Source organism: Arabidopsis thaliana, chromosome 4 (assembly GCF_000001735.4).
Source record: "Arabidopsis thaliana chromosome 4, partial sequence".
NCBI lineage: Eukaryota > Viridiplantae > Streptophyta > Magnoliopsida > Brassicales > Brassicaceae > Arabidopsis > Arabidopsis thaliana.
The window spans coordinates 15,786,241-15,811,944 of NC_003075.7; the positions used below are offsets into that span (position 1 = coordinate 15,786,241).

Sequence of the window (25,704 nt, forward strand, 5' to 3'; positions counted from 1 at the left end):
GAGTGTTGTTGATAAGAAAGATAAAAAATTCGAGAGGCAAACAATAGTTTTCTGCAACTATAGAGATAATTAATAATTCTTATCAGCTTTTCAATCATGAGATCTGTTATTTGGTTTATAGTTTCTTATACTCTCATGTTACTCGTTCTGAGAGGTGGTAAAGGTAATATGTTGAGTTTTTTTTGTATGGACGTAACTCGTATATAATAAGATATAAAACAAGGATGTTCTTTCTAATTGCAAAAACGGTGTTGTGATTAAAGGAAATAAAAAGCATTGTTACAACGTTAACATATGGTTTAATAGTGAACTTATTTGGATTGTCATTTGTTTATTAATCGAACTAAAATTAACGTTTTTTTTTTTTTTTTTGGTTTGTGTGGTTGAGAAAACAATAGAAGTGGAAGCTGAGAAACTGTGTACAACGATAGGAGACTTGGACGGTAAATGTAGCCAAGACGGAGAAAAGTTGTGCATGAGATACATGACTGATCAATCTAAAAAAAAGTTTCTTAGCTGCACATGTAATAACGTTGTTATGTTACACAAGTACAAACATTATTGCGAATGTCAATCTCATTGTACTCCAAAACAAACGTAAGCTGTAACTCTATAATCAATATATCTCTTTACAACTAAATAAGAATTGTTGATAGAGTTTGTAGTGTTTTCACGACTCAAAAATACAAATGTTGTGCTGATTGAAGTATGAATTTTTGGTTCAAGTCTTGATCTTGATCATTGAAAAAAATCGTGAAAATATTGATCAATTGCCAACGAAAAGACGTAATGGGGTGAATCAGATAGTGTAGGATTATTTGGGGTAATTTTGTTACATTCTAAAGTATAGTGGGTGGGGTTAAATTGATAGTATTAAAAAAGTCAAGGGTTAATACGAAATACAAATATAATCAATAGCGAAAAACCAAAAAATAAATAAATAAATGACAATTTGACTCGAAAACTTTAAGAGAAAATGGAAACTGTGTCTCAATAAACCCTAGTACCCTTTTTCTCTCTTATTCTTCTATCTTCCTCCTCCTCTATCTTTCGCTCGAGCCATTGAGCAATTATGTCGATTCCTTGTCTAACCGAAGAGACAGCCAAAACTGTTCTTCGCCAGGTACAAACTTGTCTTCTTCTTCTTCTTCTGCGGTTCCTCTCTAGTAGCTTCACCAGTTTTTTTTCTTTCGATTATGTTCTGATATTTGATATCGATTTTATAGGTGGAGTTCTATTTCAGTGATAGTAATCTACCCATTGATGATTTCCTCAAGAAGACTGTTACAGAGAGCGAAGATGGCTGTAAAGTTTTAAACTTTTAAACAAATTCAGTCGCTATCGCTGTGTATTTTGATTTTTTTTTGTTATGGCTAATTGATGATTTTTTGGTTTGTCAAATAGTGGTGAGTTTGGCGTTGATTTGCTCCTTTAGTAAGATGAGAGGATATTTGAAGTTGGGTGATTCTAAAGGAGATGATATTCCTGAAGATACCATCAAAGCTGTTGCTGATACTCTTCGAACCTCTTCTGCTCTCAAGATTTCTGACGATGGTGAGTTTCATGATATAATCAAGTTTCTGTTGGGTTTGGATATAGTTAACAATTGCTTTAATTGATTCAAACGAAGTAGTGATATCTTAGAAGAAAGATAATAGTTTGAGAGTTTCAATTATAGGTGAATGGCCTGTGTAGTGCATAGTTTAAACTTAGTTTCATTAAGAAAAGTCTTTGCATGTGGATTTTACAAGTTTGATAATATGTGGTGTCAGATTGGAGAAATATGTTTTGTACAGTTTAGTGATCAATTTTGTTGGATTTTCTTAAACAGGGAAAAAGGTTGGTAGGAGTACTGAATTGTTGAAGCTGGAAGATTTGATTGAGCAACTTAATGCTAGAACAGTAGCTGCGTCACCTTTCTCCTATGATGTTAAAAGGGAAGACGTGGAATCCTTTTTCAGTCAGTATGGAAAGGTAATCCACTATCGATTGAATCATAAGCCATTGTTCAAAATTTAGATTGGTTATACAAGTTTTTGGTATATGTATGTGTCGTCCTTGCAGGTTAATAGTGTGAGGATGCCTCGTCATGTTGCAGAGTCGAGGATATTTTCTGGTGTTGCCTTGGTTGAGTTCCCTACAGAAGAGGATGCCCAGAATGTTATGAAGCAGAATTTGGTCTTTGCTGGTCAGGAGTTGGAGCTGAAACCAAAGTAATCATACTTAGACATGAAAACATGTCCTGTTTGCTGACTGTTTCTCATTTTACAAGTCTTTCCATTGAATGTTTGGATGGGTTACTTAAAAGGTGATATATTCTTTTCAGGAAAGAGTTTGATAATGAAAGGGAGAAGGATGAAGTAAAATTTGCTAATTACCAACCTCAGAAGGGATCTGCAAATCAGAAGAATGGTTCTGATCACAAAAACAATTCTGCTTATGAGCCAGAGTAGGGGTTTGACTGTTGCTATCTAATTACTTGTCTTTTCATGCTAATAATCCTCTTGATCTGATTATGGCTATTTTATCGTATTGTAGTTATCCCAAGGGTTTGATCATTTCATTCACCCTCAAGCGTTCAGCTGAAGAGGGTACCACGGAACAAAAAAGTTCTGAGGAGCCAACTGATAAGACAATGGAAGAAAGTGAAACAAAGCCAGCAGATACTCCTGATGCTGATAAAGAAAACACTGGTGAGGTTCAGGCCGAGGGAGCAGAGGATGAAGATGATGAGAAAGAAGAAAAGGGTGCTCTAGCCACCCATAAAGATAATAAGGATGTTGTCTTACGTGAAGATCTTAAGGCTGTTTTCGGAAAATTTGGTGATGTCAAGGTACTACTTGAGTTTTACTTAGCTGTCTGTCAACATGAATCAGATTCAATATCTCATATAACTGACATCATTTTCACTGATTCCTTTATTCTTTTTGTTGTGAAGTTTGTTGATTTCAAGATGGGATCTGAGACGGGTTATCTTAGGTTTGATGAACCTGAAGCATCCCAGAAAGCCCGTGCAGCAGCAGTATTAGCCAATGAAGGTGGACTAGCCGTGAAGAATTTTATTGCTGTCCTAGAACCTGTTATTGGTAAAAACACCTTTTCAACTTCAATCTTATCTTATAACTAAACCTTGTGTTCTGCTTTAGTTAAATGGTCACTTGTTTATATTGCTCTCTGTCAGGCGAAGCTGAAAAGGAGTATTGGACTCTCCTACGAAGCAAAGATCGGTTTGACAAGGGTGGCCGTGGAGGAAGGTGAGTTCATGTTTTTGTTCTGGTTTCTTTGTTATGATTTTGTTTCAAATGAAGTTTTTGTTTGGTTCTTCAGATAATAATATACTTGGTCTATGCAGGGGAGGAAGAAGAGGAGGGAGATTCGGGAGAAAGAGGGGATCAGATTCACCGGGTGGTCGCTGGAACAAATCTCAGAAGGTGGAAGCATGAGAGATTTCGCTCGTGACTGCTTCTGTTTTTCAATATATTTCTAGTTGCAACTTTAAATTTAATGTATCGACTGGTGACTCGTGATGTTATAACTAGAAATAGCTGCTTATTTGGCAAATTTTGGTTTAGTCATATTTGGTATTGTTTTGTTTAGCTTTATGTGCCTTCTTATGCACACATCTCTTTCCTTAATTATTTTAAATCGATGTTTAGGAAGCATTCTAAAAGACAAACTATTAATATTAACTGCTAAAAGTATATTCCTGTAAATTCTACAACTGTATCAATTGACTCACTGATGATGACACTATTTTACTTGAAGTAGTTAAAATTAATTTTGAAAATCAAATAGTTTTGGTATTCTTCTTGGTCTTCTCGTTTGACTTTGTCTACATTGTTATTAGGTTTTTATGCTGATTTTAGAATTAGCTGTTACTGGCAATTTCATCTTCTTCCTTTTTAATGAGAAAAAAACTCTTCTTTCATACAAAGAATGCTTTGCCGTTGTTTAGAAGAAGAAGCAACAGAGAATCTCGAAAGAAAAATGAATGAAGAAACGTATAAATAAATAAATTGAACTTTTATGATATGAGAGACTAAAAAGCGAGATTCAGAGATTGAAATCAACGGCTGAGATCACTTTCCTTTTTGTTTTGATCTCTCTCTCTCTCTCTCTCTCTCACTTCGAATTCCGTCCGCCTCTCCATGTTTGAGTTTTGAATACCTCTCTCTCTCTCTCTCATTCTCTCTCTCTCTCTCTCTCTCTCTCTCTCTCTCTCTCTCTCTCTCTCGACTTCGATTTCGATTTGTGTTCTTCTTCTTCTTCATCTGGATTCTCAGCGTCTTAATTACTTCAGATTAATTTTGGAATTCGTTGATCTGCAAGGTGTGAGCTTTACTCGTATGACCTCGTCTCCTTCTCTTATTATGGTCACATTTTTGTTAGTTTTCACGGAGACTTCTTCCTGATTTTTCAAAAATCTACTCTTTGAACTTCTCTTACTTTTTTTCGTATAAAGTTTCGATTTTCTTCAGATGATGTTCGAAGCTTTTTTCTCGAGGTTTTTGTTTTGGGTTCTGAAACTAATTCGGGCTTCTTATCTTAGGTTTTTTTGGATCCAATCTCAATATCTAAAGCTACCTTCTTCATTCTGTGAACTTCTTCCTTGTTTTGACTTTAGTTTGCTCTTTTGCTGTGAAGCTAATGCTGATTCTTAGTCTGAGTCCGACTGTGTTTTTAATTTTATGGTTTATCTTTGTTTCAAATTACAGCAATGTGCTTCGCTTATGATGATTTCTAAGACATATCAAAGAAACGGACTTTGGGGTTTTTCATATTGCTTTCCTTGCTAACTATGAAGCGTGAGATGAAAGCACCTACTACTCCACTAGAGAGTCTCCAAGGTGACCTCAAAGGAAAACAAGGGTACGCTTACATCTCTCTTCCTTTTCTTCTATTGGGTTTCAATGTTGAAGTTGGATTGCTTTTGGCACCAAATTTTGCATTCAACTAGACATTCTCAGGTTAATAATGATGCAAGCTCTTTGTGACATTTTCATAGGAGGACATCTGGCCCTGCTAGACGATCTACCAAAGGACAATGGACACCTGAAGAGGTGCGTTCCGTTCCTGTGTCTTTTTTGTTGTCTATCTGATTCTTCCATGCTTCATATTATGTATCCTGGAACACTGCCTGAGCTTAATCAGTTGTCTCTGTAACACCCTATTGTTGCTTCGCACAGTTCCATTTAACTAGTTGACATTAGCTATCCTTTGCATCTATTGAAGAATTCGTCTCTATGAAGTTTTCTGTTGTATCAATTCTGTTTTTCTGGATCAGGACGAAGTCTTGTGTAAAGCTGTTGAGCGTTTTCAAGGAAAGAACTGGAAGAAGATAGGTAAATCGAATAGCAAATTCTGATTTCTTCTTGTTTTCCCAGTTTGTTTTTCCAGCGTATGTTAAGATCATATCAATAATAATCTACTTTAGCTGCCATGTTTATTTGTAGTCTTTAGTTAGTACGGTGAAAGTAATATGTGGTTTTATTTGATTCACCTTTTCAGCTGAATGTTTTAAGGATCGGACTGATGTTCAGTGTCTTCATAGATGGCAAAAGGTCTTGAACCCAGAGCTTGTGAAAGGACCGTGGTCAAAAGAGGTGATTTTGTGAATTGCTTTATATGCTTTACTCGGTTTGAGTCTAATACACCTTAGCATTTGTAATGTGTTCCATGACATTACTTTTCCATGTTTTGAAGGAGGATAACACAATAATTGACCTGGTTGAAAAATATGGGCCAAAGAAATGGTCTACTATATCTCAGCATTTACCTGGGCGCATAGGAAAGCAATGTAGGGAAAGGTAATGCAAAGGCTCTCAACTTCTTTCCGATAAAATGATATTTACATACATTGGGTGGTACTTCAACGCACATAAACAATATTGTGGGTGATGTAGGTGGCATAACCATCTTAACCCTGGGATTAATAAAAATGCATGGACTCAGGAAGAGGAACTGACTCTTATTCGTGCGCATCAAATTTATGGGAATAAATGGGCAGAGCTTATGAAATTTTTGCCAGGAAGGTAAATATGTCTTTTCCATGGGTCCTAGTATAACAACATAGGTGTAACATGTCCGTAAAATTGGTGGCCTCATAAATGAAATAATAGGTTTTTGATGCTGGTAGTTGTGGTCTATCGTTCCTGCTTTGGTGATTTGCTTATTTTTTCTTACGTTCCTGTAGGTCAGATAATTCGATAAAAAATCATTGGAACAGCTCAGTTAAGAAGAAGTTGGATTCCTACTATGCATCAGGTCTTTTAGATCAGTGTCAAAGCTCGCCATTAATTGCCCTTCAGAACAAATCTATCGCTTCATCTTCCTCGTGGATGCACAGCAATGGAGATGAAGGTAGTTCAAGGCCAGGGGTTGATGCTGAGGAATCAGAATGCAGCCAAGCTTCAACTGTTTTCTCACAATCAACCAACGATTTACAAGATGAAGTTCAACGTGGAAATGAGGAATATTACATGCCTGAATTTCATTCAGGAACGGAGCAGCAAATCTCAAACGCTGCATCTCATGCAGAACCGTACTACCCTTCCTTTAAAGATGTCAAAATTGTTGTCCCCGAAATTTCTTGTGAAACAGAATGTTCGAAGAAGTTTCAGAATCTTAATTGTTCTCACGAGCTAAGAACTACCACAGCTACGGAGGATCAATTGCCGGGTGTATCTAATGATGCTAAACAGGACCGTGGTCTAGAGTTATTGACCCATAACATGGACAACGGTGGAAAAAACCAAGCACTTCAACAAGATTTTCAAAGTTCAGTAAGATTAAGTGATCAACCTTTTTTGTCAAACTCGGACACAGATCCAGAAGCTCAAACTTTGATCACGGATGAGGAGTGTTGTAGGGTTCTTTTTCCAGATAACATGAAAGATAGCAGTACATCTTCTGGTGAGCAAGGTCGGAATATGGTTGACCCTCAAAACGGCAAAGGATCTCTTTGTTCTCAGGCTGCAGAAACCCATGCTCATGAAACTGGAAAAGTTCCAGCTTTACCGTGGCATCCTTCAAGTTCTGAGGGCCTGGCGGGTCATAATTGTGTCCCTTTGTTGGATTCAGACTTGAAGGACTCACTTTTACCCCGTAATGATTCCAACGCTCCTATACAAGGTTGTCGCCTTTTTGGAGCTACCGAATTAGAATGTAAGACTGATACAAATGACGGTTTCATCGATACTTACGGACATGTAACTTCCCATGGCAATGATGATAATGGTGGTTTCCCAGAACAACAGGGGCTGTCATATATTCCCAAGGATTCTTTGAAGCTAGTACCTTTGAATAGTTTTTCTTCTCCTTCTAGAGTGAACAAGATTTATTTTCCTATTGACGATAAGCCGGCTGAAAAAGACAAAGGAGCTCTTTGTTATGAACCTCCACGTTTTCCAAGTGCAGATATTCCTTTCTTCAGCTGTGATCTTGTACCATCAAATAGTGACTTACGGCAAGAGTACAGTCCCTTTGGTATCCGTCAGTTGATGATTTCTTCAATGAATTGTACAACTCCGTTAAGGTTATGGGATTCACCGTGTCACGATAGGAGCCCTGATGTCATGCTTAATGATACTGCCAAAAGTTTTAGTGGTGCACCATCCATCTTAAAGAAGCGGCATCGAGACTTGCTTTCACCTGTGCTTGATAGAAGAAAAGACAAAAAGCTTAAAAGGGCTGCGACTTCCTCCTTGGCTAATGATTTTTCGCGCTTAGATGTAATGCTTGATGAAGGAGATGATTGCATGACCTCTCGTCCGTCAGAGTCTCCTGAAGATAAAAATATATGTGCCTCCCCTTCCATAGCCAGAGATAACAGAAATTGTGCATCAGCTCGGTTATATCAAGAAATGATTCCGATAGATGAGGAACCAAAGGAAACCTTAGAATCAGGTGGAGTGACTTCTATGCAAAATGAAAATGGATGTAATGACGGTGGTGCTTCAGCTAAAAATGTAAGTCCGTCTTTGTCCTTGCATATTATCTGGTATCAGTTATAAAATCCCAGTCATCTCATTCTCTGATGTCTATAGCTGTAAGGTGCAATGTCTGGTACATGGTTATTGAGTCTATTAGTGAACTTCTTGTTGCTTAACACATCATCTAGTATGTTGAATTCTCTTCATGTGAGATCGTATCAATCACATTTGCTCAAACAGATAGCATCTAGTTATTTCAGCTGTCTTTGTAGAGGATTATAGTTTTATAGTTGGTCTAAATCTCCATAACGTAATCTTATAAGCTTTAATCTCTAAATCTCTTACTTGCCCTTGTACCAGGACCAAGAAACTTCTGGAAGTTTTTTTGAGTTACGACTGTGTTCTCCTGGTATGACTCGAGCTAGACCAGATAACAAAGTTAATGCAAGTGCGAAAGATCTATCAAACCAGCACAAAATATCATTAGGTGATTTTCCAACAGAAGAAATGTCATCAGAACCTCTATGCACAGTGGACTCTATTCCTTTATCTGCAATCGATAAAACTAACACTGCAGAGACCAGCTTTGATATTGAAAACTTCAACATGTAAGTTTTACTTTTCCTCTGTATGTGTTTGATAGCTCATTTTGCTATTGAATCATATTAGCTCGAAAGTTCTAACCTAAGTTGTCTTGGTACAACTCGTTTTCCAGATTTGATGGAACTCCGTTCAGAAAACTCCTTGATACCCCATCACCTTGGAAATCTCCTTTACTCTTTGGTTCTTTCTTGCAAAGTCCAAAGTTGCCTCCAGAAATCACATTTGAGGTAAATATGAGATGGAATAAATTTAGTTTCTGGATGTTTTACTTTTTGTTTTAAGTTGAAGCGCCTGTTAATGGACGTATCTTCTTTGTTGTTTATCATTTTTTCTTCCCAGGATATTGGGTGTTTTATGAGTCCCGGCGAGAGAAGTTATGATGCCATAGGACTGATGAAGCATTTGAGTGAACACTCAGCTACGGCATATGCAGATGCCTTGGAAGTTCTGGGTAATGACACACCTGAATCGATACTCAAGAAGAGACAGCTGAACAAGTCCATTCAAGGGAAAGAAAATCAGCACCAGCCTCATGATCAGCTTGGGAACCGATCCCAGGTTTCAGCTTCAACTTACACCTTATATATCATACAAACTCTCAATAAGTTTCAAATTGATCAAGTCCTCTAATCAATACACCTGGTCTAGCTTAATGTTGAAATTGGATCTTGAACTTGGTAGATTAAAAGGAATAACAGTTTTGAGTTTATAAATTGACGTACTGTGAACCAATTCTCTGTGGAATGCAGGTGGAGTGTCGCGCCTTAGACTTCAGCGATTGTGGGACACCAGGGAAAGCTAAGGTACCTTCGGCTTCTCCGGGAGGCTACTCAAGCCCATCATCTTACCTTTTGAAGAGTTGCAGATAGAGAAGGGTGGTTTTGTTCATAGAGTTCTGAAGGGAGTCTCGCCTTCAATTTTTTGATCCCATATGTGTATGTCTTTTTTATTCCCTCCTTGTCCAATTTTCTTGTTTCTAATTTTTTTAAATGTGTAGATCTCTCAACTCTGGACATCATACCATTGATTAAATAGCGAAAAAGTAACTTGTTCTCAAGTAATTAACTTGTAACTCCAAAAGTTCTCGTCCTCATGATGAACCAAGTGATTTTCTTCTTGTTCTGTTAAATGCTAAGAATTTTTCACAATGTTCAGGTATGATACTGATTCATAAAACCATTAAAAACCAGCAAAGTTTGTATTATGATATTGTGTAGACACAGATTCTTCTTTTATAGGACTTGGAAGTTAATACTAATCCTTTTATGATGCTATTACTGTTGATCTAAAGGTTATTGTACAATCAAAATGTATTGTTAGGCCTATACTACAAACCCAAGATTCCTACAATGAACAATGTAAACGATCAAAACCGACCATGAACTGCTCAAAAGACAGAACCAAACACAATCTTGATTGATCCACTATGTGTATATCTACAACAGCAACAGTCCTAACCGTTCTGATTTATCTTCCGGATCAAAATCTTCTCATGATCCGTCCATAAACAACATCAGCAGAAAGCAGAGACATGAAATAACCCGAGAATCACTGAGGGAACAATTTGGTGAGCCCAATCTCTGAAGCAATCATCTTTGGAGGTTTGCATAAGTGTCATACCAAATTCTTCTTTGCAAGAATCAAGATCTTTGCCTGCTTGAAAGAGTATGAGTTACATTCGGCACTTCATTGTAAAAGTCAGGTTCGTCTTCTTCTTCATCAGATGATAATAAAGATGGTCCCATCCATGCTTTAAACCCCTCGTTCACTCGTCTTTCAACGTCTGGTGTGAATTCCAACGGATTAGCTTCAAGCATCTCCAAGCCCTGATCATTTCTGTTCCCAAACTCTCCTTCGTCAATAGTTAAAGCAGCTCTTCTTCTAAGGGAGAAAGCAGTTCCAGCATACAAGATTACTAAACCCCATGAAGAAATCTCGTAGCACCAAAACAAAGGCACAGAACAGCTGCTTCCTAATGTGAGGAGGCTTGAGCCGAGAAATATAGCAAGGAGACCATAGATGATAGCAAACACAACATTCAGAATTGACAGACAACGGACCCCACCTGTGAATTTATTGGACATGATAAAGAAGATCAATAACCTATTTTGAGGTCCAAGCTTAGTGATAAACTCTGAAGAGCCCAGATTCTCAAAGGTAGAAACATAGTAATTACTAGCAGATGAAATAGAATTACACATAAAAATTTATAAGATAAAGTCTGGCACTGAAAAGGAATGAATCTATTACACGAATGCATGGATATACAAAGAACAAATATGGAAAGCTGAATACATATTAAAGAGAGAAGAGAGTATACCTCTTCTTGAAGCACAGTAGTTATTTTCAACGACTTTTAGAAACCCATGACGGTGAGGAGCGGAATAAGCCACAAAAATTCCTGCAGTATTGCAACAAAATAGCGAGAATAATAAGCAGCAGACATACCACACCTGTAAAACTTAGAAGGGCTGCCATGTGGAGGCAGAAAGCAATAAAGGAAATAAATCAGCTCCACTAAGTTACATCCATATAAAATTCAAATCCAACAAAATCTAGCAGAGGAATTAACTGGATTTAGCAAACTCCACAGCTTGCTCTATGGCTAACCCCCTAAAATCCCAATAAACCTGAACCATCATCAGACCTGTCTTTATATAGTGGCTTCAATCAAAACGAGTGATTCTAGAACTAAACATAACAACGAGCATTCAGATTTTGAGGACACATCAATCAATCAACCCTCTCTGACAATATTTCACCTCACCAATCGAAAAATTCAGAAGCCATTTTGCCAGAAATTTGCTAAGCATCAATATCTAGCGTAAAGCCACTCAGAACTGAGCATCATCTAATGAAATCAGCCAACAAAACACAAATGCAAACCCAGCTCTGTAGATATGAAATAACGAAGAACAAAAGCTAGAGACTTGACGCTCACCTGCTACAAGATAAACAGATGATACAAGGAAAATTATAGTCGAGGGAACGAAAACGACCATCCAGTAATAATCAACAGTTTCTTGATCGGTCAAGTAAAAAGCACCGGGAAAGAGATCGGAGTCACGAGCTTTGCCATAGATAGGCAAAGGTTGTAGCTTTATGTCGCTGCAAAATGGCCTCTTAAGAACATTCGAAGGAAATACAATTTTCAAGCTGACGATCGTGCAAGTGAAGATGACAAAACAAAGGAAAGCCACGATCGAGACTAAAGTCGGCCTCTGAAGCTTAATCCAGGCTCTATCTTCTTCCCTAAGGCTCTCGTACTCTTGCTTTGGCATAAACGCTTGACGCAACGCATCTCCAATGATCGCCATTGAAGAAACACAAAAAAAAAACTAATCCACAATCGAATTAGACCCTTCTCACCAGATAATTCCGAAACAATTCAAAATAGGGGTTTCCGAAGTTTATCAGGAACCCTAAATCAATGAACACCGAACTGGGGAAATGAGGAAGAAGTATTAGTGATGCAGAAACAATTAGGCGCGTGTAAAGGTACTTGCTTTGATAACTTCTGTGTAATTACAGTTTGACCCCCAATAGTTTGTTAAAGTTCGAATCTATCCCCACTTCCCGCTCAATTATTATCATAATCATAGAATTAGAATATGCTTAGCTATAGAGTCCTAATTAATTCAACTGATGAAGTTAGAACTAACACTCTTATGCAATTTTGATGTCTATAAATCTAAATTATTTTTTGCAAGTGGGTGAATACATCCAACACAGAAAGTGATAAAGAAACGAGAACTCAATAGAATAGAATAGAGAGTAAATAGATGTGTAGCAAGTTGGTTTAGGTTTGTATCACACCAATCACGACTTTCATAAGACCAAAATGTTTTCTTTATGATGAATTTTGTAAAGATGTGGATTTAACGGTTTCATAGCGTTATCAAATGACACTCATAATTAATTGCATACGTGTGCAATCGCAATCGTAATCGCTGGTTAGTTTTGTTTTGCAAATACTTTGTTTCGATCATTAAAAAGAAAACATTGTAAGCTGTTGAGAATCGACCAATCATCAAACTGTAATGTTCCATCTAAATCTAATTCATTCATTTAGATTGGATAACATTATTATATTTAGCTCCCAAAAACGAAAAAATAATAATACTAATAACTAACATTTACTGTTAGTGAAACGATGACCGTCGGATTTATAGGTGGGTCAAAAGCAACGGTCCGATGGAAAGCAATGACCTGACTGAATTGGTGTAACTATCCAAACACAACGATATGAACACGTGGCAATCTTTTAGTGGACCCTTTTCCAGAAGATATTCGACTTATTTCCTTTTTTGCTATTTCGTGGAAAATAAAAAATGATCTGAAGTACAGAAAATACATTTTTAAAAAACAAATTCTGAAAATTAACAATTAGAGAAAAAGAAAAGAAAAGGAAAAAAAAAAGATTTCTAGTAGAAAGAGAGAAGGGCGTGAATTCCTGAGCGAGAGATTCTTCGCCGGAGTAATCTCTTTGCGTGATCTTACCGGCTGCTTAATTCGTCTTCGCCTGATTCGTTGGTTTCAAAATTCGTCTCTCTCTTTCAATCGGAGGTTAATTGTTTTTCTGTTTGGGGGTCAAAGCGAAGATGGTGAACGCTATGGTGGAGAGAGCGACGAGCGAGATGCTGATCGGGCCTGATTGGGCTATGAACCTCGAGATCTGTGATATGCTCAATAGCGATCCAGCGTATGTTTCCCTCTGCTCCCTCCGATTTTGTTTTTGTTGTTATCTCTCTCTCTCTCTCTACCTTTTGTTTTCTATACTTCTCGATTAGTCTCCTGTAAACTATTGTAACTCTCTATACGGATTTGGATTTTTGGTTCAGTGAGAGAGAGAGAGAGAGAGTTAACAGTAAGATGGAAATCAAATTTCGTTTCTTTACCAGAGTTAGATATTTCCATGTTTTCTAGGACCAATTGGAATACTTGTGGCCTACTGTTTTGCTCAATTTAGTCATCTTTCATAGGGCTTTAATTGTAGAAGCTCTCAAGTTATTTTCTTTATATGCTTTGTGATTGGAAGAAGGAGATTTCAGTGTGTGTACTAACTGCACCAATACTATGTGATGTCTGAAACTGGTTCCTGTTTTGTAGGCAAGCAAAAGATGTTGTGAAAGGCATTAAAAAACGGATTGGTAGCAGGAATCCAAAAGCTCAGCTTCTTGCCTTAACTGTGAGCTCCTAGATAACTGTCTCTCCTTTTTATTTTCCTTGATGGCTACTTCATTGAAATAGCCACTGTTGTTTCTGAAACGGTGCATTTGGATAGCGTGTTTGTTTCACAAACCTCTTTTATTAGTGGAAGTTGACATGATCAGAGATTACTTGTTCATGATACTAATGTACATGATGAGGATTTTAATGACTTACAAGTTTTCTAACAAGAATGATATGCTGATAATTATTTTCACGTTTTTTCATCTTTCTTGTTTGTTTTGCAATGATAGTTATTCACTCATCGTCATGCTTTTTGTTATGTTCTAGCTGCTTGAGACAATAGTGAAGAACTGTGGTGACATGGTTCATATGCATGTGGCTGAGAAAGGTGTTATTCATGAGATGGTCCGGATAGTTAAGAAGAAGGTAATGGTTCTTCCAAATTGGTCTCTCTTTCTCTCTCCCTTGCTCTGCCTCTCTAATCCTAATTGGTCTGATGCATATAGCCGGACTTCCATGTCAAAGAGAAGATTCTGGTCCTTATCGATACATGGCAAGAGGCCTTTGGTGGCCCTAGGGCAAGATATCCACAATACTATGCAGGATACCAGGAATTGTTGGTATGTCTACATAATTTAGTTGTTTGATATACTTATTTTGGGTTTCATTTTTTTTTCCTTCAGTAGAGTAGTGTTTCTGATTCTGGGTGTCCAGATGTCTCATACTGAAATTTTATTACATCTCATAATGAATTCTTCTTAGATCCTTTTGTGAGTTCTGTTAGAAAATCTTCTACTACTCTTGCCTAACCACCAGTGACTCATGTCCCTTTCAGCGTGCTGGTGCTGTTTTCCCTCAGAGATCAGAGAGATCAGCTCCTGTGTTCACACCTCCTCAAACACAGCCTTTGACATCTTACCCTCCAAATCTTCGTAACGCTGGACCTGGTAATGATGTGCCTGAACCTTCAGCAGAGCCAGAATTTCCGACTCTAAGGTAGATATCTTCTGTTGCAACTCCGCAGTTTTAAGTTCATAAATTTTTAACAAAAGCATACAATATTTTGTTGGGAAAATTTCAACGTCCTTGCTATATCTAACAAATTGTCGTAATATATGTTTAGCTACTTTTTGTTCAACGTCCTTCCCTAGTTGGAAGCCTATATATAGGATGAATCGAAGTAAAGAGGAATCAAGAAAATAATCACACTTAAGCAAAAGCCTTCTAGCTTTTGAAAAATGCACGCATTTGCAGTAACGGAGTTTCAATTTTTTCTTGTAAGACTTAATAGGCATGTTCACTAGGGTCTGCTAGTTTTAACTTTGTGTCTGTTTGCTTGCTTTGTTTAGGACGTATATGTATGCCTTTGTTGCTCAGTATTTATTGCTTCTCAAAATTTTATTCTGCTGTATGTCAAATTCTTTTTCAGTTTGTCGGAGATTCAAAATGCAAAAGGTATCATGGATGTGCTTGCGGAGATGCTGAGTGCATTAGAGCCCGGAAACAAGGAGGTAACACGATTTAGTTGCAGAGTGTTTGAGCTACCTGTTTACAAGTGTAGGCTATAGCCCAAAATATACTAAATAATGATCATTCTTCTCGTTTTTGGATTTATTCAGGATCTCAAACAAGAGGTTATGGTCGATCTGGTGGAGCAGTGTCGTACATACAAACAAAGAGTGGTGCACCTCGTCAACTCGACTTCGTAAGAGCTCTTTATTTTCCTCTTCGGTTCCATTTGATTATCTCTTTCATGTCTCATATAAGTTATATTTCTTGGGGTACGAGACGATTTTTTTTTTTATTCTCATCTTCTAATATGCATACATAGTACCACTAGATTCAGCAGGAAATGATTCGTGTTTTGTGTGGGTTTTGGTTTATTATGGACGAGGGTGGGGAGAGGACTTCATTAAGAATTATCTGAAATCCGTACTTGTCTGAGTTAATGCTGCTACTTACTTCACGTTTCAGATAGTATCGTGTGGAATAATACAGTTAGAATTGCTATTATGCTTCAGACCTTATGTTTCTTTGTACTCTTCTTTACCTCGCAACTTTGTTTTTCAGGGACGAGTCTTTGTTATGTCAAGGTCTGGCTTTGAATGATGACTTGCAGCGTGTCTTAACCAATTATGAAGCAATTGCTTCTGGATTACCTGGAACTTCTTCTCAGATCGAGAAGCCCAAGTCCGAGACAGGAAAATCCCTTGTTGATGTTGATGGTCCACTTATTGATACAGGGGACAGCAGTAATCAGGCGAACGGGTACGTTCTACCAAACTTGACTGTTATGCACCCAAGAATGTTGGATAAAATCACCTATTTTTGGATATGGGTTACCGATCCTAGCTGCAATCTTGAGCTCGATATATGGCTTGCACGTCCAAACTATTACAATCTAGGATGTGAAAACGAAAAGTTACTTATGAATCTGGGAGTAACTTTATAATCATTTTAATATAAACGGTGTTAATTTGTCTCTTAACCAAGTAAGAACTGGGGTTTCAGGCCAAGTGACCTTGTAAAAGTTTTTTTTTTGTCTTATAACATAGCTATTGATTTATACTGTCCAACGTTTTCACAGAGCTACATCGAGCTCTGGTAACGGGGTTCTAAATCAGTTGGCCCTCCCTGCACCACCTGTAACTAATGGTTCAGCCAATTCCAAAATAGACCTCCTCAGTGGCGATGATCTTGCCCTTGTTCCTGTTGGACCTCCTCAGCCAGCAAGTCCGGTTGCATCAGATCAAAATGCACTCGCCCTTATCGACATGTTCTCAGATAATACTAATAATCCAAGTCCTGCAACTGCACCAAGTGGCAATCCAGCTCAGAATATTCCTTTGAATCCTCAAGGGCACCAACAACCAAATAGTCAAGCTGGAGAAGCTGGATTACAACAATCCAATGGATTTGCGCCTCAAGTGGGTTATTCGCAGTTTGAGCAGCCATCATACGGGCAAGGAGTCTCTTCTCCCTGGAGCAGTCAGCCTGCACAGCAACCAGTCCAGCCATCTTATGGTAATATATATAAACAGTTTTTGTTTTTCACACATCTGGAGATTAGATTGCAGTATGCCAATGTTTCTCTGGTTATGGCAACAAGGAGAAAGAATTTCCTTCTTTTGGATTCAGAAGAATCAGCTTCAATTGTGTCTCATGTCTAATCATTAATTGTTCTGTTTTTATGGTAATCTTGTAATATAAAGAAGGTGCCCAAGACAGTACGGCATTTCCACCTCCCCCATGGGAAGCTCAGCTCCAAGACTATAGTCCCTCTGCGGAGTCAGGAAGTCCGTTTTCTCCTGGAATGCATCCAACTCAGACTGCCTTCACACATGCTCAACCAGTTAACAACAACAATCCATATCCTCAAATTCCCCAAACCGGGCCACCAGTCAACAATAACAGTCCATATGCTCAAATGCCCCAAACAGGTCAAGCAGTTGCCAACATCAGTCCATATCCTCAAATTCCACAAAACGGCGTGTACATGCCAAACCAACCAAATCAGGCTCTTGGGTCAGGCTATCAACCACAGCAACAACAGCAGCAGCAGATGATGATGGCTCAGTACTATGCCCAACAGCAACAGCTACAGCAACAACAACAGCAACAGGCGTATGGAAACCAGATGGGAGGATACGGATATGGCTATAATCAACAGCAACAAGGAAGCAGCCCATATCTGGACCAGCAAATGTACGGTTTATCCATGAGAGACCAGACATCGCATCAGGTAGCATCATCATCATCTACCACATCTTATCTGCCTCCAATGAAACCTAAGAATAAACCAGAGGACAAGCTATTTGGGGATCTTGTGGACATCTCCAAATTCAAGCCTACAAAACCGACTTCCGGAAGAGCTGGTACCATGTGAAAATTCCTCCATCCATTCATCATTTACCAGTATTCATCTCCTCTATCCTCCTCAGCTAACTCTCTTTCTTCTCTTTGTTAAGCTTTTTTCATCATTGATTTTATTACCCTCTTGGGAGATAACATAGATATACATATGTGTTATGTTCTTCCTTATAATTTACCGTTGGTTATGGGTTTGTATATTTCTTGTAGAGAAAAGAAAACTGGAAAATCTTTTGTTGAGAACTCAGCGATTTGGGGTTTGTCTCGAGATTCTATTTTAGGACATTTTAATCTCTCATTTGTATTTTCAGACCTTTTATTTGTTATATCCATTGGCAATAAAGTTTGATATCAATTGGATGAGAGTTATGGTTCTTAAATTTGCCAAAAGGACAGTTTATGTTCTTTGTATATGATTGCAACCCTAATTCCATAGTCAATGGAGACATCAAAATGTCAAACTATGCTTGCATTATATAATCTCTTTCGACTCAATGATGTCAATTACCGAAAAAGTAGAAAGGAAGGATTTGTTTTGTTTGCGACTGTTGTTAGTTCTTATGTTGCTCGTCGTAAACAAGAAAAACCTGCCATTCGTTTGGGTTTTTGAAATCTAGTCTAACAGAAAGAAACAAGAGACAAATGAAGAAGAGTAAATCTAGTCCATTCATCATCATCAGTCTTTTGGATCGTGCATATATTAATTTGTATAAGAGTCTGTCTAACAAAATTGTCAATATGTCCGAGTGGTTAAGGAGATTGACTCGAAATCAATTGGGCTTTGCCCGCGCAGGTTCGAATCCTGCTGTTGACGTATTCTATTTTGTTTTCTTTTCAGCTCTCTTCAGAATTTTTGTAAATATTTTAAAAGGGAAAAAAATCTCAAAATACGATTTCAATTAAAATTGTAGAGATTCTCCTCACGTCTGTTTGTGAAATGTTGTCTCTAATAAATTTCCGTAAATTACTGAAAACAAGACACGAGAAATTGTTAATTTAACAAAATAAAAATACGTTACGTTTGGGGTTTGCCACGTAACTACTTACCGCCACACGTTCTCGTCCTTTTCTTCTTCCTCTCTGCATTCTTCACAGAGTTTGTCACCACCAACACCAAACACACAATTTCACATTCTTTTGCATATTTCTTCTTCTTCTTCCATTATGGAGATACGGAGCTTGATTGTTTCTATGAACCCTAATTTATCTTCCTTTGAGCTCTCTCGCCCTGTATCTCCTCTCACTCGCTCACTAGTTCCGTTCCGATCGACTAAACTAGTTCCCCGCTCCATTTCTAGGGTTTCGGCGTCGATCTCCACCCCGAATAGTGAAACTGACAAGATCTCCGTTAAACCTGTTTACGTCCCGACGTCTCCCAATCGCGAACTCCGGACTCCTCACAGTGGGTAAATTGATCCATTCCATTCCATTTCTCTTCTCTTGTTTGTTTTATTAAGCTCCAATTTCAGTTTCGTCTTTTAATTTATATGTTCTTCTTACGATCAGTGGGACTTAAAAAATTGCTCCTTTAAATGCTTCAGTATGTTTTGAGTATTACAAAGTTGTAAGATTTTATTTTTATTCATTTGGTGGCTCACCATTCGACGACTACTTTTGAATTTGAGTTTTTGAAAAATGCAATTTAACATCAGAGAGTTTTTTTTTTTATGGTTGATAACTTATTGTTTAACTTTTGAAAAATGCAGATACCATTTCGATGGAACACCTCGGAAGTTCTTCGAGGGATGGTATTTCAGGGTTTCCATCCCAGAGAAGAGGGAGAGTTTTTGTTTTATGTATTCTGTGGAGAATCCTGCATTTCGGCAGAGTTTGTCACCATTGGAAGTGGCTCTATATGGACCTAGATTCACTGGTGTTGGAGCTCAGATTCTTGGCGCTAATGATAAATATTTATGCCAATACGAACAAGACTCTCACAATTTCTGGGGAGGTAACTCCTTGACCCTTAAAATGCTGTGTCATGACAATAAGAAATCATATCTGAGTCTTTTCTCTACTTCTAGTACTAATGTTCGTTATTGTTGTTAAAGATCTAAGTCTTATCTGAATTTTGTTACATTTTGGTTCTGGTGCTTTCTCAACATGAATTTGTATATATGACTTTAAAGATTGCTTACCTAAAGTTTTTACTCATGCATAGATCGACATGAGCTAGTTTTGGGGAATACTTTTAGTGCTGTGCCAGGCGCAAAGGCTCCAAACAAGGAGGTTCCACCAGAGGTTCTCACTCCTCCCTTGTTGGTTACTTTGTTATCTGTTAAATAGTTTTCCAATTGTATCCGGATAGTGTTCTACTTCTCCTTGTAGAAAATCTCAAGTTTTTGTTACTCTTGCTATTCTCTTGGATGTTGATTTGTAAAGCATGTCGTTTTATTGTAGGAATTTAACAGAAGAGTGTCCGAAGGGTTCCAAGCTACTCCATTTTGGCATCAAGGTCACATTTGCGATGATGGCCGGTAATTATATGATTCTATGCACAACAAGAATTCACTATATTATAAATATTGGATATTGAGTATTTTTGTTGAAAATTTCTGTGTTTAAATCTGACTTGACTTGTTTTGTCAGTACTGACTATGCGGAAACTGTGAAATCTGCTCGTTGGGAGTATAGTACTCGTCCCGTTTACGGTTGGGGTGATGTTGGGGCCAAACAGAAGTCAACTGCAGGCTGGCCTGCAGCTTTTCCTGTATTTGAGCCTCATTGGCAGATATGCATGGCAGGAGGCCTTTCCACAGGTGTGAGCTTTGCTTGATTGACTTAAAGTTAATAAATAGACGGTTAAGTTTACTTGCCTAGTACTAACAGAAAATTAAGAAAGAAACCACCCTCTTTCTATCAGCAGAAACTGCTATTGTAGTTCTTATTTTTTCTCTTGTATTTGCAGGGTGGATAGAATGGGGCGGTGAAAGGTTTGAGTTTCGGGATGCACCTTCTTATTCAGAGAAGAATTGGGGTGGAGGCTTCCCAAGAAAATGGTTTTGGGTAAAACATTTCATCCTTTTGCTACATTTCTTGTTGCAGACTTTAGTTAGCTAGTGGACCTGTGTATACACCCACATGTAGTATACTTGTTTGATAGCTTTATTTGTCAATGTCTCTTTACAGGTCCAGTGTAATGTCTTTGAAGGGGCAACTGGAGAAGTTGCTTTAACCGCAGGTGGCGGGTTGAGGCAATTGCCTGGATTGACTGAGACCTATGAAAATGCTGCACTGGTATGCACTTATAAGATCTTCTTAAGCAATGACAGTGAGTATTAGAAGGCAGATAGTTTACAAAAGCTCTGGGCCCTTGTAAATCTGCAGGTTTGTGTACACTATGATGGAAAAATGTACGAGTTTGTTCCTTGGAATGGTGTTGTTAGATGGGAAATGTCTCCCTGGGGTTATTGGTATATAACTGCAGAGAACGAAAACCATGTGGTAAATTTGTTTTACTAGTTTCATTCAGTTTTACTTTTGACATCATATCATTCCCTTATGGCTAGATTCCAACACCCGATGAATGTCTTGTGACAGGTGGAACTAGAGGCAAGAACAAATGAAGCGGGTACACCTCTGCGTGCTCCTACCACAGAAGTTGGGCTAGCTACGGCTTGCAGAGATAGTTGTTACGGTGAATTGAAGTTGCAGATATGGGAACGGCTATATGATGGAAGTAAAGGCAAGGTATGTATGCTAATGTGATCCAATCCCTGTAGTTAAAAGTCTTAACAAATCCTAAGGCAGTGAAAGAAGATTATGAACGTTTGTTATGGTTAACAATGATGCAGGTGATATTAGAGACAAAGAGCTCAATGGCAGCAGTGGAGATAGGAGGAGGACCGTGGTTTGGGACATGGAAAGGAGATACGAGCAACACGCCCGAGCTACTAAAACAGGCTCTTCAGGTCCCATTGGATCTTGAAAGCGCCTTAGGTTTGGTCCCTTTCTTCAAGCCACCGGGTCTGTAACATTGATGAGTGTTTTGTTTGTTGATAGAGACCCATGTGATGAATGAAGCCTTAGTCATGTCATTGCTAGCTTCACTATTATGTATGTATGATTTTAGTTCGTTCGGTCCTTGTGGTAAATGATACGGGCCAGTGTAAAGTCTAGTTCAATAAAAGCCTTGAGTCGCATAATTTCAATTTCAAATTGCATCAGAATTTCATTTTTACTTTTTAGGTATTTCTTCTATTTTATTTTTTGTTTCTCCACTCATTGTTCCTAGGTAGAAACCACGATCTATAATGGATTGGTAATGATATAGGTTCGAATTGTTGGATATTGTATAACTATGAGTGGGAGGCAAAAAGGAGAAAAGAAGAAGTTCCTTAATATCGGCTCACTTTGTCTTAGCATCATTACAAATGCACTCTCTCTGGCTCCCACAATCTTACTTTTATTCTTCCTCACATAAATAAACCCTTCTTTCCGTTACACTCATATATATGTATAAACATTTTCTCACTTCTAAAATATAAAAACATTTGGTAATTTTGTTTTCCTAATAAAGAGTTAAGATCTATATATGAACTTAAAGCAGCATTTTTTTTCCAACAAAGCTTCAATTTAGGCAATAATTAGGACACAAATGGCAAAACCATCATTTTGTTTTATATATATTTAAACCCGCGAAACCCATTCGAGGCAGTCGAAAGAAAACAAAGAAAAAAGCAAAGTAAATCGTTAACATATTTTTTTTTTTTCTACTTGTGAGTTGTGAGCTTCTATCTCTGTTTTATTATTTATCATGTTATGTTTTTAAACTTATTAATACATGAGTTAAAGTTTTGGGAGTAGAATGATCTTAATAGAGTTGATGATGTTAGTGATCATGAATTATCTCCTAAGCTAAGAAAGACTTTTTGTAGCATTTTAGTTAAAATAAAAAGTTTCTATATCATAAATATACAATAAAACCTTTATTAAAGAAGATAAAACTTGACCAAACTGTATTTTATAATGTTTCTTTATGTATTAGTTATTAACAAAACAAAAAACGTAAATTACTTTGAAGTGTACGAAAAAATAAAAGAGGAATCAATTTTTCATATATAGCCAAAGTCACATAGTGATTCTTCTCCAATCAAATCTCTATCAACAATGACAAGCTTGCACAAAACCCTCTTCACACAAAATCCCACTACTTTAGATCAACGTAAGTTCTTTTTTTCTTTCCCTTAATTGATTACGTTAATCGGTCAAATTAATAGTGGATGTGTGATTTTGTTAGTCATGATGTGCCACACGGGAAGAGACAATTCATGGAAAAAACTAGAAAACATAGACGAAGAAGGTCCATCGACGGTGGCACGTGAAGTGAGGACGGCGTTACCACCGGAGACGCCAACGGAGATGATGGAGTTCTTGGGGAGATCATGGAGCATTTCCGCCGTCGAACTCACGAGAGCTTTTTTCAACAATTCCACTGCCGACACTAACTCTTTTCTTCTATCTACTATCGTTAACACCAACAAAGAAGACAGAGAAGATGAAGAAGATTCTACTTCCATGGCTTCTTCTCGTGACCTTGTAAGTCTACTCTCTTCCTATTTTCTGAACACTATTTGTTTAGTTATGAAAAATTCTACTAGATGGCAACATGCACTAGTATAAAACTTGAGTATATAAACCTACTATGATACTAAATGAACATCTTTTAAAATGTACGACGTGAAGAATGAGTTTATCTAAGCTTTTTTCTATTATTTGCTTATAGCAATTTAACGAAATTTCTACCTACTTAATTAAAATTGTAAATTGCTATTTATTCTGCATATTTTCCCTTCTGTTTTATCACACGGCCGCTCAAGTTTATTTTTAATTTGTTTTTGGGTAAAAGTAACTAAACTTTGCGCATGAAAACTTTTATGTGAGGTTTATGTATTATTTTTTTTGGTTTGTTGCTGACTTGTTGTTGAGTGTTATTAAAGAACTAAATCGATTTTACCTAAAGCGTAACTTTTGTTATAGGTTTTATTACTTAAATATTAATTTACACTTTCATTTTCAATGCTACAAGAAAAAGAACAGAAAATTTACAATTCTGATTCCATTTTTCAGCTGCTGCCACATGTGGGAAATAAGACCAGCCCTCCAATAACTCCAAGAACCGGTAGAGAAATGAAGGTATATATGATCTATTAAACCGGGGGGTTTCCGGTTTATCATTGTCTCAAATCAAATCATATCTTTATTAAAAGGAGTCGACGTAAAGAATGAAAAAAAGCTGGTTGGTTTCGGAACTTTTTCGTTGATTATAAAAATTAACCGAGAGAAAAGAGAAAGCATTATAATTGTCATGATGAAATCATGCAATTGTTTATTCAATCCATATCCTTTTCTTTTTGAAATAATAAAAAGGGTAACACAGTGAGTAATGTGCAATGAGCGGAAATTCTATGGTTAACTTTTTTTTACGTTCGAAATAATTGCTGACAAAAAGAAGGACTTCATTTGAGAAAACTCAAATATAATGTCAAACATCAATTTGGCTAGATCTACCCGTTACATGAATTCGGTTCTAGTTTTATTGGATTTTTAGATTCGGATTAATATGTTATGTCTGGAGAATATAATAATATATACTAGTCAATTAGACTACTCCTCGCCAAGTGACTATTACTAGATGATATATTATGAGAATCAAAACATATGAGCAAATATGAATAAAATCGTTGTGAATGATACAGCATTTGTACAAGAGCATGATAAGAGGAAGAACAATGGGAAGAAGATTAAAGGATCAGAAGGAGAAGAAGAAACAAGAGACCAGAACTCGCAACGCTGAGATTCACGCCGCGGTCTCTGTCGCAGGAGTAGCTGCAGTTGTTGCCGCAACCGCAGCATCTAACGCTATTGCGGCCGCAGAAGATGCGGTTGAATCAACAACCGTTGCAGCTGCAATGGCATCTGCAGCTGCTCTCATCGCTTCACATTGCATCGAGATAGCGGGAGAGATTGGGGCGGGTTATAACCAGATTGCCACGGCTGTTAGCTCCGCGACCAATGCTAGGACTAACGGAGACATTATGGCTTTAACGGCAAGTGCTGCAACAGGTATCATTTATTGTTTTCTCGCATAGTCTACCGCTTTCAAATGATACCCCATATGTGATTTTGAGGTTTTGTTGAGAGATTTTAGCGTTGCGAGGAGCTGCGATTCTAAGGTCACGAATGGAAAGGAACAACGAGAACAAAGCAATGCTATATGCAACAAAGGAGCACGTCGTAGAAATGGAAGAGAGAAATGTATTTGGAGCGATGACTTTCGTCTCTAGAGGAGAAGAGCTTCTCAAACGCACCCGCAAAGGTAACTTGTGCTCCAAGAAAACACCGTTTTGATCATGTGATGAATCTGTCAGGGTTAAGTTTCCGAGGATATTTGGTGACAGGGGATCTTCATTGGAAGCAAGTATCTTTTAACATCAATTCCAATTGGCAAGTAAGTTTTTTTTTTTTTTTTTTAAGAACTTTCATAAAAAAATGATATATATGATGTTCCTCATACTCATAGGCTCTTGATTTTGAAATAGGTGGTTCTTAAAATGAAGAGCAAACATGTGGGTGGAACTTTCACGAAGACGAAGAAATGTAAGCTTACATGACACAAGTTTCTAGCGAATTAGTGAATACCAAAGTTGATAGTCTTCTTAATTACCTTGTACAAACCAACATTCCCTTGGCGGTTTATTTGGATGCAGGCGTTGTCAATGGAGTGTGCCGAGATATACCCGAATGGGCACATAGAGGACGAGCAGATAAAATGGTAGAGCGAAGAGCCTACTTTGGGGTGAAAACAGTGGAAAGGGTGATTGAATTCGAATGTGGAAACAAAAGAGAGAAGCAAATGTGGATAGAGGGGATTCAACAGTTGCTTAACTCACTCGAAATCGGTTCTAGTGTTCAATGGAAACATTAGAGTTAGGATCAAATTAAAACACTATTTCACATTTGAACATCATGTAATAACGATTGATTTTTTTTTTCGATTTCACGTGTGTTGAAGAATGTATGTTTGTGTCTGGTGTAATAATATTTGACATTGATATTTATTTGTCACACTAACGACATTTATTATTTCCCGTCTTTCTCACTTTATCGATTTACAGCTGGATTTCTG

General features: G+C 37.6%; 7 protein-coding genes and 1 non-coding gene across 17 annotated transcripts; 7 read left to right on the top strand and 1 right to left on the bottom strand.

Annotated features, from left to right (window-relative positions):
• Positions 1 to 31: 31 nt before the first annotated feature.
• On the top strand, positions 32 to 674 carry SCRL24 (SCR-like 24). Its single transcript, NM_001036699.2, has 2 exons — positions 32 to 163; positions 399 to 674. The coding sequence occupies exons 1-2, from the start codon at positions 97 to 99 to the stop codon at positions 599 to 601; spliced, it is 270 nt and encodes an 89-aa protein (NP_001031776.1). The 5' UTR covers positions 32 to 96; the 3' UTR covers positions 602 to 674.
• Positions 675 to 953: 279 nt separating this feature from the next.
• La1 (La protein 1) lies at positions 954 to 3,756 on the top strand. 2 transcript variants are annotated; one of them, NM_119425.5, is made up of 10 exons: positions 954 to 1,123; positions 1,227 to 1,305; positions 1,405 to 1,554; positions 1,832 to 1,974; positions 2,065 to 2,213; positions 2,327 to 2,449; positions 2,539 to 2,833; positions 2,939 to 3,086; positions 3,182 to 3,254; positions 3,353 to 3,756. In NM_119425.5, the coding sequence occupies exons 1-10, from the start codon at positions 1,073 to 1,075 to the stop codon at positions 3,441 to 3,443; spliced, it is 1,302 nt and encodes a 433-aa protein (NP_567904.1). In that variant the 5' UTR covers positions 954 to 1,072; the 3' UTR covers positions 3,444 to 3,756. The 2 variants fall into 2 exon arrangements, with proteins under 2 accessions (NP_567904.1, NP_001031777.1); NM_001036700.2 differs by having other exon boundaries at positions 969 to 1,123; positions 3,182 to 3,258; positions 3,358 to 3,737.
• A 136-nt stretch (positions 3,757 to 3,892) lies between these two features.
• Positions 3,893 to 9,874, top strand: PC-MYB1 (Homeodomain-like protein; the record flags this gene model as incomplete). 5 transcript variants are annotated; one of them, NM_001342170.1, is made up of 13 exons in its annotated part: positions 4,105 to 4,344; positions 4,716 to 4,869; positions 5,006 to 5,060; positions 5,285 to 5,342; positions 5,509 to 5,603; positions 5,704 to 5,807; positions 5,904 to 6,032; positions 6,194 to 7,967; positions 8,292 to 8,539; positions 8,647 to 8,761; positions 8,874 to 9,092; positions 9,284 to 9,689; positions 9,855 to 9,874. In NM_001342170.1, the coding sequence occupies exons 2-12, from the start codon at positions 4,799 to 4,801 to the stop codon at positions 9,401 to 9,403; spliced, it is 2,988 nt and encodes a 995-aa protein (NP_001328945.1). In that variant the 5' UTR covers positions 4,105 to 4,344; positions 4,716 to 4,798. The 5 variants fall into 5 exon arrangements, with proteins under 5 accessions (NP_001328944.1, NP_974718.1, NP_001328945.1 ...); NM_001342171.1 differs by having other exon boundaries at positions 4,105 to 4,329; NM_001342169.1 differs by lacking the exon at positions 9,855 to 9,874 and having other exon boundaries at positions 3,893 to 4,344; positions 9,284 to 9,676.
• AT4G32750 (uncharacterized protein) lies at positions 9,661 to 12,014 on the bottom strand. The gene is made up of 3 exons (NM_119428.5): positions 11,476 to 12,014; positions 10,855 to 10,935; positions 9,661 to 10,599 (listed from the first exon to the last, which is right to left on the bottom strand). The coding sequence occupies exons 1-3, from the start codon at positions 11,849 to 11,851 to the stop codon at positions 10,175 to 10,177; spliced, it is 882 nt and encodes a 293-aa protein (NP_567905.1). The 5' UTR covers positions 11,852 to 12,014; the 3' UTR covers positions 9,661 to 10,174.
• An 822-nt stretch (positions 12,015 to 12,836) lies between these two features.
• On the top strand, positions 12,837 to 17,959 carry AT4G32760 (ENTH/VHS/GAT family protein). 3 transcript variants are annotated; one of them, NM_001203963.2, is made up of 10 exons: positions 12,837 to 13,236; positions 13,644 to 13,722; positions 14,034 to 14,132; positions 14,213 to 14,326; positions 14,542 to 14,702; positions 15,136 to 15,217; positions 15,326 to 15,411; positions 15,777 to 15,974; positions 16,294 to 16,730; positions 16,919 to 17,959. In NM_001203963.2, exons 1-10 carry the CDS (start codon positions 13,136 to 13,138, stop codon positions 17,590 to 17,592), a joined length of 2,031 nt encoding a protein of 676 aa, NP_001190892.1. In that variant the 5' UTR covers positions 12,837 to 13,135; the 3' UTR covers positions 17,593 to 17,959. The 3 variants fall into 3 exon arrangements, with proteins under 3 accessions (NP_001190892.1, NP_001329786.1, NP_195002.2); NM_119429.3 differs by having other exon boundaries at positions 12,898 to 13,236; positions 16,922 to 17,935; NM_001342172.1 differs by having other exon boundaries at positions 16,294 to 17,933.
• A 349-nt stretch (positions 17,960 to 18,308) lies between these two features.
• On the top strand, positions 18,309 to 18,390 carry AT4G32765. The gene has a single exon. It is a non-coding gene; the product is annotated as a tRNA-Ser (tRNA).
• A 153-nt stretch (positions 18,391 to 18,543) lies between these two features.
• Positions 18,544 to 21,844, top strand: VTE1 (tocopherol cyclase, chloroplast / vitamin E deficient 1 (VTE1) / sucrose export defective 1 (SXD1)). Its single transcript, NM_119430.5, has 10 exons — positions 18,544 to 18,982; positions 19,283 to 19,527; positions 19,738 to 19,817; positions 19,977 to 20,053; positions 20,166 to 20,335; positions 20,485 to 20,582; positions 20,706 to 20,813; positions 20,904 to 21,020; positions 21,117 to 21,266; positions 21,371 to 21,844. The coding sequence occupies exons 1-10, from the start codon at positions 18,741 to 18,743 to the stop codon at positions 21,548 to 21,550; spliced, it is 1,467 nt and encodes a 488-aa protein (NP_567906.1). The 5' UTR covers positions 18,544 to 18,740; the 3' UTR covers positions 21,551 to 21,844.
• A 767-nt stretch (positions 21,845 to 22,611) lies between these two features.
• On the top strand, positions 22,612 to 25,686 carry AT4G32780 (phosphoinositide binding protein; the record flags this gene model as incomplete). Of its 3 annotated transcripts, NM_001342174.1 has the most annotated exons (8): positions 22,612 to 22,740; positions 22,816 to 23,114; positions 23,646 to 23,711; positions 24,275 to 24,641; positions 24,727 to 24,894; positions 24,977 to 25,026; positions 25,118 to 25,175; positions 25,286 to 25,686. In NM_001342174.1, the coding sequence occupies exons 1-8, from the start codon at positions 22,686 to 22,688 to the stop codon at positions 25,501 to 25,503; spliced, it is 1,281 nt and encodes a 426-aa protein (NP_001329726.1). In that variant the 5' UTR covers positions 22,612 to 22,685. The 3 variants fall into 3 exon arrangements, with proteins under 3 accessions (NP_001329726.1, NP_001320118.1, NP_195004.2); NM_001342173.1 differs by having other exon boundaries at positions 22,612 to 23,114; positions 25,286 to 25,632; NM_119431.5 differs by lacking the exons at positions 24,727 to 24,894; positions 24,977 to 25,026; positions 25,118 to 25,175; positions 25,286 to 25,686 and having other exon boundaries at positions 24,275 to 24,667.
• Between the last annotated feature and the right edge of the window lie 18 nt (positions 25,687 to 25,704).